At 37.2% G+C, this 20,048-nt stretch overlaps 1 protein-coding gene across 25 annotated transcripts in view; it reads right to left on the bottom strand.

Moving 5' to 3' along the window:
• LOC131693868 (uncharacterized) overlaps window positions 1-20,048 on the bottom strand; it is a 293,335-nt gene that overhangs the window by 63,493 nt on the left and 209,794 nt on the right. For 21 of the 25 annotated variants that reach the window (XM_058982095.1, XM_058982092.1, XM_058982114.1 and 18 more), the window contains one exon: window positions 2,808-3,094. The exons of the other annotated variants lie outside the window; for them this stretch is intronic. In XM_058982095.1, coding sequence (XP_058838078.1) covers window positions 2,808-2,837 — 30 coding nt within the window. In that variant the 5' untranslated portion in view covers window positions 2,838-3,094. The remainder of the gene's footprint in view (window positions 1-2,807; window positions 3,095-20,048) is intronic. 25 annotated transcript variants of the gene reach the window in all.

Genomic DNA, 20,048 nt, shown 5'->3' with positions numbered 1-20,048 from the left:
TCTTTTAAAGGTGAAATTCTTTTTTTTAGTCTAACTCAAAAACTGTTCTACTGTAAATTTTTGGAATAAATTTTCGTATTCAGCACACGATTTTACATTGAAAATGACCACCAGCTTACTGAGTTCAGAAATGCTGTTAACTAGTGGTATTAAATGTAAAACAAAGTTTAATTAATGGCAGTGAAATTAATAAAATGAATTGTCGGTTAACATCGAACTGGGACATCCACCGATGCTTCTCCGAAACTCTGCCTTAGCTCAAATTCTATCAGCAGAATACAAAAGATTAGTCCGCAAGATATCAAGCCTGTTCCTACTGACTCTGCCAGTTTTCCGATCTATGTATTTCAAATCCTTCAAACATTCCCTGTTTACTAATCTCTAGCTAATGGAATGTAGTTGGAGTCAATACAATTATTTAAATTTAAAGAGTTGATAAATTGGACTAAGAAAAACTTATATAAACTAAGAGACTCCTCGTGATCACCTTTGGACGAAAAGAATCTAATTTGTCGAGCAAAGTAAAACATTCAAATTAAGGGTTTACACTACCGCAGAATTTTTAAAAAATCGTATTTTTTATTGATCTAAAATGTACTTTAGAGTCTAGAAAACACACAAAAAAATAATGAAATTTTAACGACATGTAAATCAATACGAATGTAAACATACATAGCTTGAATAAAAAAAATTGATCGAAAATTAAGTTGAATTCGATGCACTCAATGGAAGCATCAAAACAAATATGATTTTACACTTTCGTTCGTGCGATATTACATGTCACTTATTTTACAGCAATACTGAAATAAAATTACATAAAAGTGCATTGGTATCCCGTTTAATGAAGCTGTAATTTTCAGTCAACGTGTAAAATTAAATTAAAATTCGTTGAAGAAAGCACGACAAGCTGTGTGTATTTGTGGTGGAACTTAAGTTTACATTTATATTCATGCTCCAAATATGTGCATGAAAATAAATTTAAAATTACCAAATATTTTTTTCTGTGAATGATATCCCAAAAAGGCGAATTATTGTAATTGTTTAATGTTCAAATTTTCAATTCTGCCGGTACGTATACTCTACGCGTGCTGTAAAATTTAACCGCGTTTTTCTCGAAACCATATTTTTGAGCATGGTCGGAAACATAACTGAAACAAATGATTTTTGATCTTTTTTGAAATTTTCACAGCATATTCAAAATTAATTTCTCCAGCGACGTACGCAGGATTTTTTTCTTATTGTTATTTTTAATCAGCTTTTTTGTGTCAATTTTTATGACATTTTCAGTGTTTTTTCACTAAAAAGAGCGCCATTTCGCGAAAAAAACAAGATCCTACGTACGTCGCTTGGTATTGTTATAAGAAATCGGAAAAATTTTAGTTTTAAGCTCTAGGTTAAAAATTACGGGAGATAGGTTTCCAGCCGTGGACCCTTTCCAAAAAGATGGGTCTACGGGAAAGGCTGCACGGGCTTCTTGAGACAAAATTACTCGAAAACAAATGTTTTTTTAATGCTTCACAACTAATATTATAAATCCCATTTGATAAGATCTCGATTTCCCTCTATTTTTTCGATTTCTACAGTGGTGTAACTCCTTAAAGCAAGAACAAATCATGTTTTAATTTCAGCAACAAATTTAAAACTTATTTTTGTCTCAGTTTTAAAAAATTGGAATACTTATTTGTGATTACCAACAAATTTCAATATTTCAAGTGGATCACACTGCTAGCAGAAATAGTTTTCTCTTTGATATTCTCCGGGCTCAATGGTTAGCTACGTCCTTGTTAGACAGCATATTTCCGCTACGCAACACACGCATCATCGTCCCCAGCTTCGCAACTACCCTGCCGAACCGGGTTTTGCAAAGTTTAAACTTCCCATCGATTTATCGACAGCGAGACCACGATTCAAGTGGACAGGACCAGCCACAGCAGCGACAACTATTAGCTTCGCTCTCTCGGTTTCAATACCGCTTGACAGCCAGCTGTGACAGACGATAATGGTGGCATTGAAATAACGCTTTTCTGTGGCATTTTACTGGCAATTTCACAGGGAAAGGAACACTTGTGCGTGCCACAGAAAGTGACGTTGAAGGTGAAACGGGAAAATTATGCAATCGGCGGCGTAGACAAAGTCCTGTGGTGCAGAGTGGGATTTCAATAATGCGATAGAAAGGCAGTTTTTTCGCCAAATTGGCATCAAGCCGACCTTCTGGGTTTCGTGTTTGACTACATTTGGCTAATGGTTCAACTTTCAGGAAACAGTTCAATGGAGGGATTGCGATTGCCGTCAAAATATGAGAATTTTTTCTGTTTGGTGAAATCAATTTGTACGTCTACTTTTTGATTTATTATCTGGGCAAGGTAAGAACCGAGCTAAGTTGGATTGAGTTTGAATTGTTTTGGTTGCACAAGGAACCCCATATTTAGGGGATAGCCGTCGAAAATGTAATAAAACAATTCTAATAAAATCAAATTTTGTTACTTATTAAAATAAGAAGTGGGTGTTTCAAGTATCAACGGCAGATATGCAAGAAACTGAGTTGTTCTTAATTCATAATAAAATACCATGCGTGACCATTATAGTTGTTTGCAAAATTTATACGTTTAAAACAATCAGATTTCTACCAGATAAATAGTGCTTATTCTATTAGCTTTATTGAGGAGATTTCCAGCCAGTGGCTAGTACATCTCAGTTCCTATAAAAATGGACTATATGCAATTCACGAAATCAAAATATGTTTAAAATGGTGAATAAATTAATGTAGACCCCAAATCACATACGAAACTGCTGAAGCAGCAACCTACCTCTTTACCCATCGCGGCTATCAATGTCATCTCATCGCGCACCCGCAACAACTCAAAGCGTCAATTCATCAAAATCATGCTCTCGAATCAATTAGTTTTGCATCACCCACTGTTAAAATGACTTCCTTCACATATCATCATTGTGAGTGACCGACCACAGCGCGAAGACAGGAGGACCAGCACTTGTCGCAAGCAGTGCCGCAGGCTACCGTGCCGCCGTCCGCCGCACTGCGTAGTGGAGCGACAAAGAGTGTGTGTGTTTACGTCAACTTGTTTATCGCGTTTACCTGAAATGGAAGAGCAAGAGAAGAAAAAAACACCATGAGTTTGCATCAGACAACAGGAAGGATGAGTGGTTCGTAATTAATTTTCTAGCTGATTTAATGATTATTGGCATTCACGCGCAGATGGAATGCGCGCGTAAGTCCACCGATCGATGCGATTTGTCATTAACATTCAGGTGATTTCCGATGTCCCGCGTGAAGCTGCGAGTCGGCAGACGACCGTTAGCATATAGGCATACACTATGCAGGCATACACTTATGATGCACCGTGACGGAGACGAAAAGGGAATCATGTGGCGCAGCAAATTGGTCAATGCCGATGCGATGAGATGAACGCGGATTGCCGACGGCTTCGACGACGATGATGATGCGATTAGTTCGGTGGTGGTATTATCGAGTGGGTTTTGCTAAGCATGCGAACTAAATTGAAGGATTTTTGCGTTTCGGCAGGTGCTTTGGAAGTGATGCTACTTTGGGCTTTGATTGATGGTAGAGGCACCGAAGTTCAACCGGATTTTGCGAGAGAAACGAATTTATGACGGGAAATTAATCATGGCTTAGTTTGGGATGATCTACATTTGAGTTTTACAAATTTCTCACGCTTTTCAGTGGAAACAGATTGGAGTTGCGCAATGATTCGATTTATGTGATAAATAATACTCACGGGAGATGCATTCGAGAGTAATAGTTGTAGTGTGTCGTTAGGAAATGGGAATCATAGTATATTGGCTCAAATGGCACGTTCCTCATGTGTAGTCTAGATTTGAGCCTTGCCTTGTCTTTGTATCATTTCCTTCTTATTGGCAGGAAAGGAGAAGGGTGAAGCATAATTGGAAGGGTTAGAAAAATGGCAGCACCAAAATAAACAGCACCTAAGTTAAATTCACAAGCTGTTCATATTGCCTGCGAGAAACCCTAAAGCTCTTTATCGCACTGGATTAAAACTTTAGTATGTTACTAAATTTCAGTCGTCTATAAACACAGCTTCGTCTACGCATGGACAGTCGAAATCGCATTTTCGTTGCTGCTGAACAGTTGCATAACAGTTAATATGCAAAAGCTTTTGCTTGACGACAAGCTTGTAGATTACGCCAATAATTGCAGCGCTCGGTTGAAGCCCAGGACCGGATCTTTTCCTACATCCACCATGTTGAAATTAGCTCAGTTCTAACTAAGTCATTCTCTGCGCCTGTTCTGTCCAATTTGTCGGCCCACTCATTTCCAGATATACCAAAATGTCCGGGTACCCAGAAAGGTTGAAAGTATTGTCAATGCTAAGTTCTTCAATTTGAATTTGGTATGTAATCACTAGCTTGAACCGTGATTTGTCCGAGCTTGCACCGTGATTTGTCCGAGCTAAGGACCTTGATTGAAACCTGCCAATGTGAGCAGGCTCTGTTGAAGAGCCGATTGTACCTTGCACATAATCGAGAACATTTCAGCTTAGAATACAGTGCGGTATCTACCTAGCGAGTGAGACGGTTGCAATCTCATTTCTCGACTGTAGACACCAGCCCAAAGTGGGTTAAAAAGTAAAATACGTGATCGTTTTGAATAACTTCGAAATAGTTAGTATAAGCGGTATGTTACTTTCGGAAGAAATTACGACAATGGGACGTCCCTTCTTTTCAGGCCCGTGCGCAGAAAATTCTCAAGGGGGGGGGGGTTGACTTCTTAACGTATATTTTAAAAGAAACGTACAGAAACCTTCAAACTTTGAAGAGGGCTGTTTGTTATCGAGAAGGAGTCATCAAAAGACATCGCTGCATAGTGGTCGGAAACCTCAAAAGCGTGAACTTAATTCACTAGAGGCCAAACCATCGAATATATTTACAGGGTATCTTTGGACGAATTGTTCGTAAGAATATTCCCCACAACTTGATAAAAAATTAAAATTATGCATGGCTTACTACGATCAAACTAAAAAAATAACTAAAACATGCTGACGAGGTATTTTGTTGAGCAACTTGAACTTGTAGGACTTAAAGTTATCGATTTATAAAGCGTTTTCTATGACAACACTCTTAAATTTAGTATTTTAATATAACTTTTTCCACTGTGACTTTTCATGCAAACCATGTTCCAAACAAATGTGGAAGCACTAAAACCACATAATATGGTTAAAAACTATTAGTAATCATACTCATTCGTTTCAAAGTTGTTGAAGATTTTAACATTTTTTACTATAATTTACAAAATTTTACGATAAAAACCGAAAAAAAAATTCGTTGATTTTTATATGGAAAAAGTAAAAAATATTACAAAGCAAACCTACCCTATTCATAGCGTTCTAGAGTGTCACGCATCAAACCTTCTTACCTTTTTTTATTTCGATTATAGAGGTTTTAACCTTAAGGTCATTCGCCTCTTCAGGTTAGAAAAATCTCTCATGAAAAATTTCTAACCCTATGTGCGGGGTCGGGACTCGAACCCAGGAGCGTTACGTACAAGGCAATCGATTTACCAACTACGCTACGTCCACCCCCTTCTTAGCTTTATTATGCGTAGTTTGGACATTGAAAATAGTGCCTGCACGTACATTTTGGTTTGCACCTTTCTCTCTTGTACGCAGTTGAAGTTGGTGTAAAAAAAATTAAAATTCTTCAATAACTCTAAAACGAATAAGTATTTTTACAAGAGGTGTGCGCCACGCCGTCGATTTCAGGTAAAATTTTTACATGCTGTCTTCAACAATATTTTTCATGCAATCTTCAACAATGATTAAATTTTTACAAGCAGTATTCAACAATATTATGTGGTTTTAATACCTCAACATTTGTCTGGGACATCGTTTGCACGAAAAGTCACAGTGAAAAAAGTTATATTAAAAAACTAAATTTAAGGGAGTTGCCTTAAAAACGCTTAATAAATCGATAACCTTTAGTCCTACAAGTTCAAGTTGTTCAACAAAATTCTTTATTATGAGCATTTCTAAAACTTTGTCGAAGACATTAACTTGCTACCTCGTCAGCATAAAAAGTTAATTTGACTAGTTCAATCATAGTAAGCCATGCTTCAATTTAATTTTTATCAGATTGTGGGGAATACTCGTACGAACAATTTCTCCAAAGACACCCTGAGAATATATTTAATGGCTTGGCCTCTAGTGAATTAAGTCCACGTTTTTGGCATTTCCGACCACTGTGCGCTGCCTGCTCGTGGTGGATTCGGATTGGTTTGTAGTAGTTGTTAAGCCAAACGACTAAACCTAAACCTCTTGTATGTCGTAATCCTCATCCATCCGGGGCAACCGTTACGTACTGCTTTAATAGGGATTGTGTTCTTGCTTATTTTGTTGTGTTAATCGTCATGTTTTTATCCACAGCTACTTTTCCGTACTTGTTGTCCAACCTTGACGATATATCTGACCTGCTCAGGTCTGCTGCAAATATCGTCACCTGTTGGTACATGAACCGATCCGGAGGTGTTGACCATAAGGATTTACATCTATTTACAACCACTTTCGCCGGGCTTCTTATCCTATTTTTCTGCTAGCTGGTGCTGAGAACATCTCGGTGGCGGTATTTCACTCTATACCGATGCCCATTTTCGCGATCCATTTCGCTGCCACTCCAACGAAATAATCATTGGCGTTAAAATTTCTCTAGACAACGATATCCCGATTTCTCCAACTTCGTGTTTTTCCTCCTTAGCTGCCGTTGCTAGTCCGCTGACCAACATCTGCTGTCTACTCCCTACTGTTGCTAATATCGAAGCTTGTCGAAACGTGAACGGATCCTTCAGCGAAGCCGTCCAACTCGACATAAATCCCTTTCCAGCCACCCTCGCAAAGTTTCGTCCTTGGTTTATTCATTGACTTGTTTCTAAAGTGACCGAACTCAACAACGATATCCCGATTTCTCCAACTTCGTGTTTTTCCTCCTTAGCTGCCGTTGCTAGTCCGCTGACCAACATCTGCTGTCTACTCCCTACTGTTGCTAATATCGAAGCTTGTCGAAACGTGAACGGATCCTTCAGCGAAGCCGTCGAACTCGACATAAATCCCTTTCCAGCCACCCTCGCAAAGTTTCGTCCTTGGTTTATTCATTGACTTGTTTCTAAAGTGACCGAACTCAACAACGATATCCCGATTTCTCCAACTTCGTGTTTTTCCTCCTTAGCTGCCGTTGCTAGTCCGCTGACCAACATCTGCTGTCTACTCCCTACTGTTGCTAATATCGAAGCTTGTCGAAACGTGAACGGATCCTTCAGCGAAGCCGTCGAACTCGACATAAATCCCTTTCCAGCCACCCTCGCAAAGTTTCGTCCTTGGTTTATTCATTGACTTGTTTCTAAAGTGACCGAACTCAAATGACATTTTATGTGTCAAAACGGTTTGCAGTATATTTTTTCCTGAACAGGTAATTAATAAATTTTTAAAAGTAATTCAAAACCTTCACGGGGGTGGGGTTAACCCCCCCCCCCCGGCGCACGGGCCTGCTTCAAAGTGAAGATATCCAGAGGTGATGCATTTACCAGGTGGATTAAGCATTGCATCAGACGGAGATGTTGGGTGTTATATGAATACGCAGATCACCAAGTAATCCACCTAGAAGTGAGATAATGAACTTCTTATGCAATCCATCCATATTCATTACTCGTAGTATCGCTGCAAATTTTTGAATTCCAAAATTCTAGTGAAAATTTGAGTTCGTTTGCAAGATTTAGGTTCAGGAATCACGGCGGAAAAATTACCAGTTGCATTATTTATAATAAGGATGTGGGGAATCAATATTTCGCGCAATACATAAAAATAATGTCACCGTACTAACCATCATTTACCATTCCTTACATATCCTTCCTTCCTCTTCATGTTCGTGGCAACTGTCATGACTCACATCTATCCTGCTACAGTAATACCTCTATATAAAGCACCCCATTTTTTCATTACTTTTTATCGAATTACGTTATAACGAAGCAAAAAAGTTTTTTTCGCTGAATCCAAAATTTTCCAAAGTAATCCGAAAATGACCAAAGAAAGATTTTTTTGTCATCTATCATCTATTTTAGTCAATTTTGCTCAAATTAACCAGATATGTTCTCAAAGCAATAGCATAAACTTGCTAGTGATTTTCTTCATTTTCTCTGTATTTTGAAATCAGTAAGCCATGGGATTTTGATATTTTCGACCTACACTGCAATGAAAAAGACTTCTGATACAGTTGTACTTTATCACTTTCTTTTTTGATGTTACATCCTTTTTGGAAAGGAAAATATTTGTAGTCCTGACAAAATTTGCAAAACTTTTGTATTATGAGAAAACTATGACTAATTTATGTTCAAACCCTGCTTTTCCCCGGAAGACATATTCCTTCGAAACGTTGCACTATGGAGAGTTATGTGGTTGAGAATGCTTCAATTGCAATCTAACTCAATTCTATAGTGCGTGGTTATATACACTATAATTAGGGGGGGGGGGGGTGGTTAAGGGTTTCAGCGTGAAAAAAATAACAATTTTTTCGCGACTTTTGTTTGGAAATTTGGGTGAACCGAATTGATCAAAACTTTTGTACATTACATTACATCATTTCAATAACATACTGTGATTTTTCATGCAAAAAATTTGACAAGCGACTCGGTGACGAAGCTCGTGTTTTTTCCGGAGACGTTCTTCAAAAAGCTTTGTCACCGAGTCGCTTGTCAAAATTTTTGCATGGAAAAATTACAGTATTACGAATCAAAGTCCAAAAACATCTAAAAAATTAAATTCTAATAAAGTCGCCCAAAGACTCCCTGAACTCTCGATAGAAGATGTAAGTGTAACGATTATTCTAACTTATAGCTAAGGTTTCAATTGCCCATCTTTGCCTTATGCTAAGTACGCTTCAATTGAAGTTTCAATGCTACAGTTAGTTACAGGGGCGTTGGATAATTCAGTACACGTTTCGTTTGAATGATCCGTAATCTACACGTAAATTAACGAAGATTACATTCAGAGTTTATGTATTGGATAGATAGTTGATCTGACAACATTTTAGCCATAAACATTACTGTGTAGCAACAAATGACATTGATTTGTACTGAAAACCCCAATATAACCTTTTCATTATCAATGTGACTAAACATATTTATTTGTGAAAAATAAGACTTGAAATTCCACGAATGTTCATGTCTCAAAAGCAGTTTGTATGCCTCAACTGCGTCTCGCTTTTCGAAGAATTCACGTACTTATTCTGGTAGTTTGAACCCCTCCTATGGCATGGTATTAATTTGTATAGGACTCACTAATCCATATCTCCGGAACGAGAATTCCTAACAAAACAATTCGCAATTTATAAGGATGACTGGAAATAGACTGTAATGCAATCGACTGAATGCACGGCTTTTGAGCTATCGACAATAATATAATCGCCAACATAGTTTAGACACTTTACACTCCTTTCTATATATTTGAATGTAAATGAATACTATTTACAGGTACTACTATACATGTATCGTATTATATTCGTCTCTCTTTCTCTATTTAAAGGGCTTGAACGCACAGGTGGCCTATTCTCAGTTTACTATTTCTAATAATAGGCGGCTCCAGCCGGATGGTAAAGAGGGGGCACGTCTTCTTGGAATAATGAGTCTGATGCACGATTTGGAACATGAAATTTCAAATCTTGGAAACGCATTTCCTGGCAGGCGTGGAGTGTGTCAAAAAGGTGTCAAATGAAACACAGAAATTATTTTATATTTTCCGTAAAGATTCCTTCAAAGATGAAAAACTTTTCGGATCGTGCCTCCCCCTGGAACCTCCAGTGTTTCTAATTAAGCTTTAAAATACTGGACCTGAAAATCCTATTCTTTACAAAAATCTTTTTTATTAATTTATAAATAAATAGAATAGTTCAGTTTGTTGATAACTTATTGCGGCCCATCAATAAAGTAGAAACACGAAATAATCTTGAACGACGCCGTCAAGAAATGAAGAACCACAACGAAATTATGAAAACCAAAAAGAATGGAAACACTGGAAAGTGTATTGTATAATGATATACTATTTTTCAAAAGATGATATTTTCACAAAACATTTAGAACTTTCTGAAACAATGGCTCTCAATTCGTTTCATTATTATAAGTTATTTTTTTATTCACTTGAGTCTTATTTTTAAATTTCATTATATGTTATCATTTTTTCAGTTTATTCATTTCATCGGCTTTTTTCGTTTTGTTTATTTGATTCATTTTAAATATTTGATTAATTGTGAATATTGTGCTAATTTTCAATATTTGGTCATTTCATCTTAATCATTTATTCATTCAGCATTCTGTATTATTCATTCATTTCGTTCATTTCAACTTATTTTATTTATTTTATTCGTTTCATTTTTTGAATCCATTCCGATCAGTTTATTCATTTCATGCATTTTATTCGAATCATCCATCTAACTTATTTTATTTACTTTTTCATGTCATGTATTTTATTAAATTTTTCCAGTCCATGCATTTTATTCACTTTTTCATTATCTATTTTTTTTGTCATTCGTTTTATTAATTTTATCCACAATAGTAATTAGACACCATGTAATTTATTTTATAAATTTTATATCTTTATTATTTTATTATTATAGTTTTTATTATTTTACTCTGTTTATTTTCTTATTAATCTGATAGTTTTGTTTATTTTATTCTTGTTATTCGTATTATTTATTATATTAACCACTACATGCCCTTGTTGTTTATAAACAACATCTTTTTTCAAACAGCTATACAGACATTGTGTCCATTAAGGTAATACTCGTTCTGAAAAAGATAGAGAGTGACATAGTCGGAGGAGGTACTCTTCCAAACAAGTCCAGGTTAATTATAATCACCAATTTATAGATGCGGAATAGAGGGAAATATACACTACATCCACACAAATATTAGTATCGCGACCGCAAATATCTACCCATACAGGGGCGGCGAAACACTTTACGCCCGAGTGGGTAAAAAGCATAGGGTGAGGGGTCCATTAGTAAGGATTGTTTCCCTTTTCGCAATGCACACGCTTACATTACATTCACATTAAATCGCGTTAGTTTATGCAAATGGAATTGTGGTACATCGATGTTTTCATATGTCTGTAGTGCGAGATACATGCGTTGCGCATCTAAATTTTTTCAAATGCTTCAAAATTTCGAGTGGGTAATTACCCACTCTGTTATTTTCGATTGGGTAGTACTACCCATACCACCCACGCTTTCCGCCGGCCCTGTACCCATAGTTGTTCAAGATCGTTACTATCAGTTTTATGTTTTAACAAGAATGGTTGAATACGGCGATAAGTACACCGCCACCACGTTTTTCTCTATACACTTAGGGTTTTACGCGTTTTTTTACGCAGATTTATGAATTTACGCGGTTTTTATTCGCGCGGATTTTTGAATTTACGCAGTTTTCATTTACATGAATTTTGAAATTTACGCGGATTTTTGAATTTACGCGGTATCCATTAAAGAGGTTTCCATCAACCCGGATTCTTAAATTTATGCGGTCTTCATTTACGAGGATTTTGAAATTCACGCGGTTTTCATTTACGAAGATTTTGAAATTTACGTGGTTTTCATTTACGCGGAATTTGAAGTTTACGTGGTTTTCGTTTACGTGGCCTGTATCCCCCGCATAAAAAAACCTGAGTGTACTGTCTGGATCGCGATCATTATGGTAAAGTGTGTGCTTTGAGCCGAAAAATTGATTTGATCATTCAGCCACGTTTCGGGCTGAACAAAAACACCGTATTCGAGCTCTACAAACAGCGACGAACAACTCGTCAATTTTTGTGCGTAGTCCTCCTACGTTCTGATAATAGATACTGTAGATGTTCCTGCAAGTAATGTTTTGATCATTATGCCATTATGCCAGATTTATCTGGCGCAGCCAGAGATTTTGACAGCTTACAGACCAAAAGACAAAGCTCTCATTCTGCCAGATTTTTAAATTATAGAAGTTGTTGCACACAAATTTTGGAAATTTGAGTCATATAGAGTCAGATTTTGCCAGACATTTTTAGTTGACCTGTCAGATATTCTTCGAAAAATAGTGGCAACCCTGGTTCTGAAGATTGATTGGTAGCAAGACGAGCGGCGATTGTGGTGGCGTCCGCCTGTAATAGGGATGGGTTTTCAGCGGAGGCAGCATCTGTATGTCCTACTTCGGAAGAACACAAACAGTAGTTCCAGTATAACCATAAAAGTCACCAATAGCGAAATTATGATATACCATTAGCGATATGAAGATTGACTGATATTTCGTTAGGTTCTTTAAGCGATTTTAGGGTAATGAGATTATATTGATTTAAAAATGTTTGGAGAAGCTTGAAACTTACTAACAACTTCGCTACAACACTGAAAATTGCTTAGCACTGCATTGTAAGTTTTATTCGAGTCCCACTAGGTGACGGTTTATGTTGCCTTTTTTGGAAACTTCGATCATTGTGTGCAGATTGATGTAGGCACCGAGTGCGCCCTCTTTGATTAATATAGAAAGGGATGAATCATTGGTTGCTCGTTTTCGGGTGTGTACCTCCATGCAAAAAAGTACCAACAATCGGAAGTGCGAGCACAGTGCACACATGACTATTATTGAATATATATTTTCCAAACGCAGGAAGCCGCACGTGTAAGCCATATCCGCCATTTGGTTGCATTTTGCCATCATTGTAATAACAACACGCTTTTTCCATTGAACGTTCAATGTATAGCATTTAGCAGTGGCAGCAAGAACTAATGAGTGAGTGGCTAGTTTGTAGTTTTAATAGCTAATGACTTCATTTCTAATAGACCACTACTGCGTTACCGCCTTCAAAGCCTGAAGAAAAAAAAATATTTGCGGCTTACAATCACTACCCTTTTTCCGTTTCGTTGATTGGTCTCTGTTTGTACCGTTCGGAAATTGAACAGAGGCACGTCCGCTCGCAACAGCAGAAATAAGTTCAAATGAACTACCCGAGCGCGTTTGGAGTACGTGTCTGAATCCGGTCGAGATTTTTTTTCTCCTCTGAACCGCCATTCAGCCGACCCGACCAGGGCAATGGTAGCCGTACTGTGGTGTGGCACTATCTGTCCGTCATCAACCATTGATCGCTCACTCCCGGCTACACAAATGGTAAGTATACGGTGGCAAAACATTCAATTAGCTTGAATGAAAAATATGAGTTTATATTGGATACTGCCCGGGGGCAACCCGTAACCACGTGCTTCCAAGGAACGAACGGAGTCTGGCTGGTGTTCGGAAAACGTTGATTGATTGGGCAATAGGTTGAATTTTGTCATGTCTGTCTCACTCAATGCTGATGAATGAGCACTGATCGGAACATTTATAACTGCCATTACTTTTTTTCCTACTCTCGTTGGTAGCACTTTGAGAATGTTCAACAAAATAACTCGATAAGTTTCGGTAGCCGCTCAGGTTGAGTAGGAAACAGACACTCAGTGAATGTATAATTCTGCATTTTCACTTAACAAACGAATTTTTGAGCAAAAAACCGTAAACTGAAAGGTAAATAAACTGTTTTTAGTTGAATGAACGTTCATTCTTGTTTAATGTGGCCAAGGGGATCGTGTTGCAAAACAGTGTGAAGCTTTCAATTTGTCAACTTGTTTTGCGAAACCGGTCACTATTCAACGACGGGTAAACTTAATATCGTTCAACAAATCGTCTATATTGGTCTGGTTCTCGATTAAAGTAATCTTTATCGACTTGGATAAAATCAAGCCAAATTTAAAATGTAATTTAGATAAAGGGGCCGCAATTTTGTGGGTGTACAACGGCACAATTGAAGGTCGTTTGCGAATGCATGATCGTATTTCAACGTTTATTCTTCCTTTCATTTGCTTCTCTTTCGTCTCATGACGGAGATAATCAAATATACAAGAACAAGACAATCACCTCCTTCGCTGTTTTCGATAATCGTGTAAAGATATGATTACTTGAATCTCATCGCAAAATTATTGACGGAATCTTTGGGACCACCTACGCCTCATCGATCGGTACATGGGCAAGGTTCACAAACACGTCTAATGGTGAGATGACTTTATTTTTTTAGTAACAATCCAATCTTGCTCAAAATCGAGTCGGACCAAAATATAATCTAAATCCTCCATTAGAATAATATTCGTTCGAGGACAGAGCGGTTAATGGAAGGTTTCAACAATATCTCTCTAAATCCTTCAAGCACTATCATCTGATTGAACAAGCTTCATCCGCTTCGGCATAACGAAATTACATACCTTTTAAAGATTAGTCCCCATTGTCCGCCGTCAAAGAGTAGCTTTTTTTACTGTCCACCCGTCCGCCCGGCATAATTGTGCCACCAATCAGAAGTGATTGTACGGCTAGTTTTTTTTCTTTCCGTTGGTACATTAGATCGTTCTCTCCCATGGGCACTGGTTTCGCTTTTGATCCGAGCCATGCGCCATGCGCCACGCGCTCCAGTTCCAGTACAAATCAACCGTGTGCCATTCTTTCGTCCCTACCTCATGTTGTGTCTTTTTATCTATGCAAGACATAAGCCTACTTACTACTTATCGAGTGTACATTTATACGCGCACTTAACTAGCCGCCAGTGTAGTAGGGGCGAGCTCTCAGCTGAGTGGAGGAATTTCGCCTTGATTGAGCTTGGAGCAGGGAGTTTTCGAAAGGTGTTTCCTCGACTAACCTTGTTAGGAAGCTGTGGTCAACACCGAATGATGATAGTGGTAGTTGGTGGCGGCGGCGGAAGGGACGGTTTTTTTTTATTATTCTCTGCAAATCCGAGTGATCGCAATATCGTTACGGTCCGATTCCGTGAGTGTGTGTGTGAGTGTTTGTATTAGCGCGGCATTATCGTTGAAGGTTTAATGATATGCTGTCCAAGCGGTACATTGATTTTCGTGATTAGTGCGGGGTGTGGTTCTACTCAGTCATGACGAAGTGGGTGCAATACCAGGTCATTTTTTATTGTTGAATTACATATACGATTTAATTTGGCAGGTTCGTCACTTACTGTTCAGGAATGAGCGTTGAAATCCTTCGCAGAACCAACAATCAAATCACTACTGCATTGTTGAAATTGCTCAAATTTTTTAAATTTCCTTGTAAGATCGAGCAGTTTGTGGGATGTAAGTAAATTATATCCGGCGTTAAAGGTTCGATACCATCTTATCAGATTACTTGACCGACAGTCACTGCTTTTGCTCCTATTGAAACAACTGGTAACGGATGAAGTACCGTTAGTACATAAATTTGAATTAAGTTAAGACCATAGAATTGTTTCAGTGGGTGTTATTCTGTCGTGTTTATTTTATAAGACAGTTTCGGTATATTTATTTCACCGAAGCTGTACACAAAAAGATGGGTAAGTCATGTGAGGGACATAACCGAAGTGATGTAGAATTCACTTAGGCTTTTAATTCGAATACTGCAATTTTTACTATTCTCTGTAATGTTACATTAAAATCAGCTATTTTGGTATTGATAGAAAAGTCCCGATATAATGGTACACGTACATTGGAATGGAAAATGTTCAAACATCTATGCCTTTCTTCAAGATTACGGGTGAATCTATATGAATGAGTTCCAGTTTTATGTTTTACTTGCGATTATTGATAAGGTTGGCGCAAAACTTTTGACCCGAGTGATATAAGCATAGCGTTAGGAATTTATTACTAATATACGTCACATTTCTGCAATACATGCGGGTCATTCAACGTCAGATTTACAACCAAAATTTTAATTTCTTTCAAAAAAATTTCTTGCATTCTTTAGCTATAAATAATTGACACATTTTAGCTGAATATGTTTTTTAAGTTATTAGATTTTGAACTTTATCAAATATTTTTAAAATTTTTATAAATTTTATGAAATTTGACATTTTTCATACAGTGATAACTCAGAAACTATTAGATTTGTGGAAAAAGAACAAAATAATAAAAGTAGCGTTTTCGCTGTTTTCTTTGTAATATTTGGTTTTGATATGTAACTTATGTATTCTGTAATAGTTAAAAGCATTTTTTAAAGCAGAACGAAAATTTTTTTTTGGTTTATTTGAAATAATTTATAATTGAGAAGAATGCATCTACAAATACTTCACGAAATATTACAATTATAACAGGCCTGATACTGGGCGTTTAGTGTAAAATTGCCTTGTTCTAAGTTTATATTTGTAATATCTCGCGAAGTTTTTTGATATCTGCTGTCAAATTTTGACACAATATTTTTAACATATTTCTTAATATTTAAAGAAAATATTAAGTAAAAAATTTGGGTCAGCTTTAAGAAATTCAATTTATTACTAATAATTGCAGATTCCATAAGTTATACAGCAAATAAAAAGATTAGTAAATTTGTTTTGTTTAGCTCATTTGAAAACGCAATTTTTTACATTTTCTTGTTTGGTACGGGACCTAGCCTCGCATGGTGGTGGTTCAGAAGCAGATTTCCCCGAACTTATTTGTTTTACCAAAAAATGGTTTCATTCAAGCATGATGTTCAAAATACCTTTGATGGTTGTAAAAATGAATAAATTACGTTTTCTCTTTGAATCTTGATGATTTTCATTCATATTTTTCCATTTTTAGTAAATTTTGGGTGCCGATAACAGACCACATTTTTCTAAAAGGTAAAAAATGATCATTTTACTCAATTGTTAGTAAATGTTTTCATGTTGACAGAACAAATGAAATTCGTTCGCCAGTTATTAGCAAAGGCCTCCAGCTTTCCATTTGTATGCTTATGTCCCTATATTGTGCAATTGGAGCAATATTGTGACCCAAAAATAAAAGGGTGTCGACAACCGACTACATTCCTCTACATATTCAAATACGTTCAACATTACTTGGATCACTAATGACCAATCAAAGTAGCTTTGACCACAGTGGCCACCTATGACGGATCTTGATGCCCCGGAGAACTCGCCAAGCTAATGTCATACCTTTACCTGTTATTGAATCTCATTCAGTTCTGACTTTTGGTTCCGGAGTTACAGGCTGATTATTGCGGTCACATAGGAATTTCCCATATAAACTGGTACAAACGATTGAAAATCTACTGAAATGAGCATCAAATTACTTCGATTCGTAGGCCTAGATCACGGATGGCGAATCGAAGATTATGGGAATATATTGTCCACTATCGATAATTCCGGAAGTCCCGGGTTCCGGACATATTCCAGAACTAAAGCCATTTCGGTGATGACTGAACCAATTTCCACTAACCTAGTCTCAAATGGAAGGTATATTATGCAGTTCGTTGTTGCACTCTCCATCTACCCATACCCCTCTTTTCTCTCTCCGACCCTCCTCTAGCACCCCCTCCCCTCACAGACCAACCTAACACCTGCATTTCCTTCATCCACCCAGTACACAAAAATAAGATAGGTGGATCCCGACGCATCCGACCGCTCCATTTTTATATATCCCATCCCTTTCCCACCGACCCGCATTTCAAAATATGTTAACATGGAGATAACATTGAACTCACGCTGATTAATATATTTAAATATGATATTTTTATTTGTTTCAAGTGTGTCGACATGTTACTTATCAGATTCGCCACAATCGTGAACTTATCACAATATGCTTATCAAGTGTAATAAGAATGTAATAGACATTTCCACAATATTTTATTGAACGTAACCAGGCATTGAAGCATAATTAGGATAAATGAGAAAGGCATAATTGCACCACTAAGTCGATAAAAACAGGTTTTTGCCTGTCTCATGTAGAAAAGGTTATGCACCTGCTCCAAAAACCGATTTTCTAACCGAGGCCAAGAGGGCCGAGTCTCATATACCATTCGACTCAGTTCGTCGAAATCGCAAAATGTCGGTGTGTATGAATGTATGTGCGGATATATTAACAAAATGTCCGCATCATTTTCGCAGAGATGGCTGAACCGATTTTTACAATCTATGAAAGGTATAATATTCCCATCACCAGCTATTAAATTTCATTTTGATCAGACATTTGGTTCCGGAGTTAAGAGTTCAAGAGTATGGTTACAAAAATGTTGTTATAATTTGTCCACATCGGTTTCTCGGAATTATCTGAACCGATTTACACATACTTGGAATATAAACCGGAACTAAAACTTTTCTTCAATGTGCTTGACAAAATGAAATTCCAGAAATCGAATTTTGTATTTCTGACGTCAAATATCTTTAAAATGCATGACACGTCGAGATTTTATACTACAACGAAGAAAATTTTTTGGGACTTAGCCGATATTGTACCTTTTTGCCTTTCTCATAAAGAAAGGTTATGCAATCATTCTGAATATTGGCAACCTAATGCCATGTGCTATTCAGTTCGTCTAGACTGGAAAATGTATGTGTGTATGTGTGCATGTATGTATGTGAATGTGTGTATGTGGAACGATCATGTCACCTCTGTTTCTCAGAGATGGTTGAATCGACTTGCACAAGTTTAGTCTCAAATGAAAGGTACAGCCTTCCCATCGGTCGCTATAGATTTTTTTTATTGATTGGACTTCCGGTTCCGGAGTTATGGGTTGAAGAGTACGACCACACAGCAGTTTCCCATATAAACTGATACCACCATCATATCAAAATGATGCAAAACTTATTAAAATGGATGCAAAATTACTTAGATTTGCCAGTCTAGATCAATAATGACTAACCAAAGTCGTTTTTACCACATTGGTCACCTACGATGGTTCTTGATTCCATGTAAGCAGGAACTGAAAAATGCACATCCACAGTCTCCACAAACAACTGTCAAATTTGTAGCAGCTGCTTTGGTTATATTAACACTAAAAGTTGCGCCAATTGAATCCTCAAAATGAACAGCCAGCACCAGTTAACACTCGTGATTCGTAAGGGTAAGAAACAAGGAAGAAAGGTAATAACCACTATGATGACACGGAAATATACGAGATAAAAATAAATGACAGCCAAGACGCTGTTGATGGGGGAAAAATTTTCCGCGTCTAGTAAACAGGTCTCCACGCGTAATCGCTAATCGCTCGCACAAGATCGGCCAAACAACTATTAAAACTCGTTTTATCACCACTAAAACTTTCTAAAAATGAGTTCGTTATTAAAATGACAGTTTATGTAGTTATTCTAAGTACTTTTAAATGAAAAGAAGATTTTTGGGAAAGTGAAAAAGAAGGATATTGGATACTTTTTGGCCCACACTTCAACAATATGGGTCTTTCCGGAATAGCATTAACGAGTAGACGTCAAATGTCGATGTCTGAGATCATTTCGAAAACCAAGATGGTGACTTCCGGTTAAGCAGAATTGTTGAAAACTCAATCAGTATCGGTAACGGGTTTGACGAGTTGATGCCAAATATCGATGTTTGACGCCACTTTGGAAACCACAGTTAAGCGGAATCCTCTAATTCCAGTCAATACGGGTATTTTTGGAACGGGCATGACGAGTAGACGCCAAATGTCAATGTCTGATGCAATTTTGAAAACCAAGTCAGTAACTTCCGGTTAAATGAACTTCTCTAAAACGCTATCTGAATGAGTATTTTTGAAACGGGCTTGCCGATTAGACGCCAAATACCGATGTTTGGAAACTAAGATGGCGAATTCTGCGAGTTTGAGTCCATTTTGTATAACAAAATGGCATCAATCGAGTCAAAAAGTTGACGAAATCGGAGGCAAACAAAATCGAGTGTTTATAAAGTCGTGTCTTCACTGCATCATTGAGGTTAAAGAGGTTTTCACTAAAGCAAAAGTCTGCGTGCTGGATTTTTATATGGTTTCCGGGATTGACACTCGGCATCTATTCTTCACCGCTATTCAAAAACTTCTCATATTGTTGTAGTTATAGAGATTTTTACTAAACCAAAAATATTCATCATGGTTTTCAAAAAGGGCTTAAGCATTGATATTTAAATACCCATATTGATCGAATTTTCGCAAATTCTGCTAAACGAGAAGTCGCTATCTTGGTATAACAATGGCTTGAGATATCGATATTTCTCGTCAAATTCCAAAAATAACCATAATGATTGGGTTTTGGGAAATTCTGTTGAAC

Source organism: Topomyia yanbarensis, chromosome 3, assembly GCF_030247195.1.
Source record: "Topomyia yanbarensis strain Yona2022 chromosome 3, ASM3024719v1, whole genome shotgun sequence".
NCBI lineage: Eukaryota > Metazoa > Arthropoda > Insecta > Diptera > Culicidae > Topomyia > Topomyia yanbarensis.
This window is presented reverse-complemented; position numbering and strand designations above follow the sequence as displayed.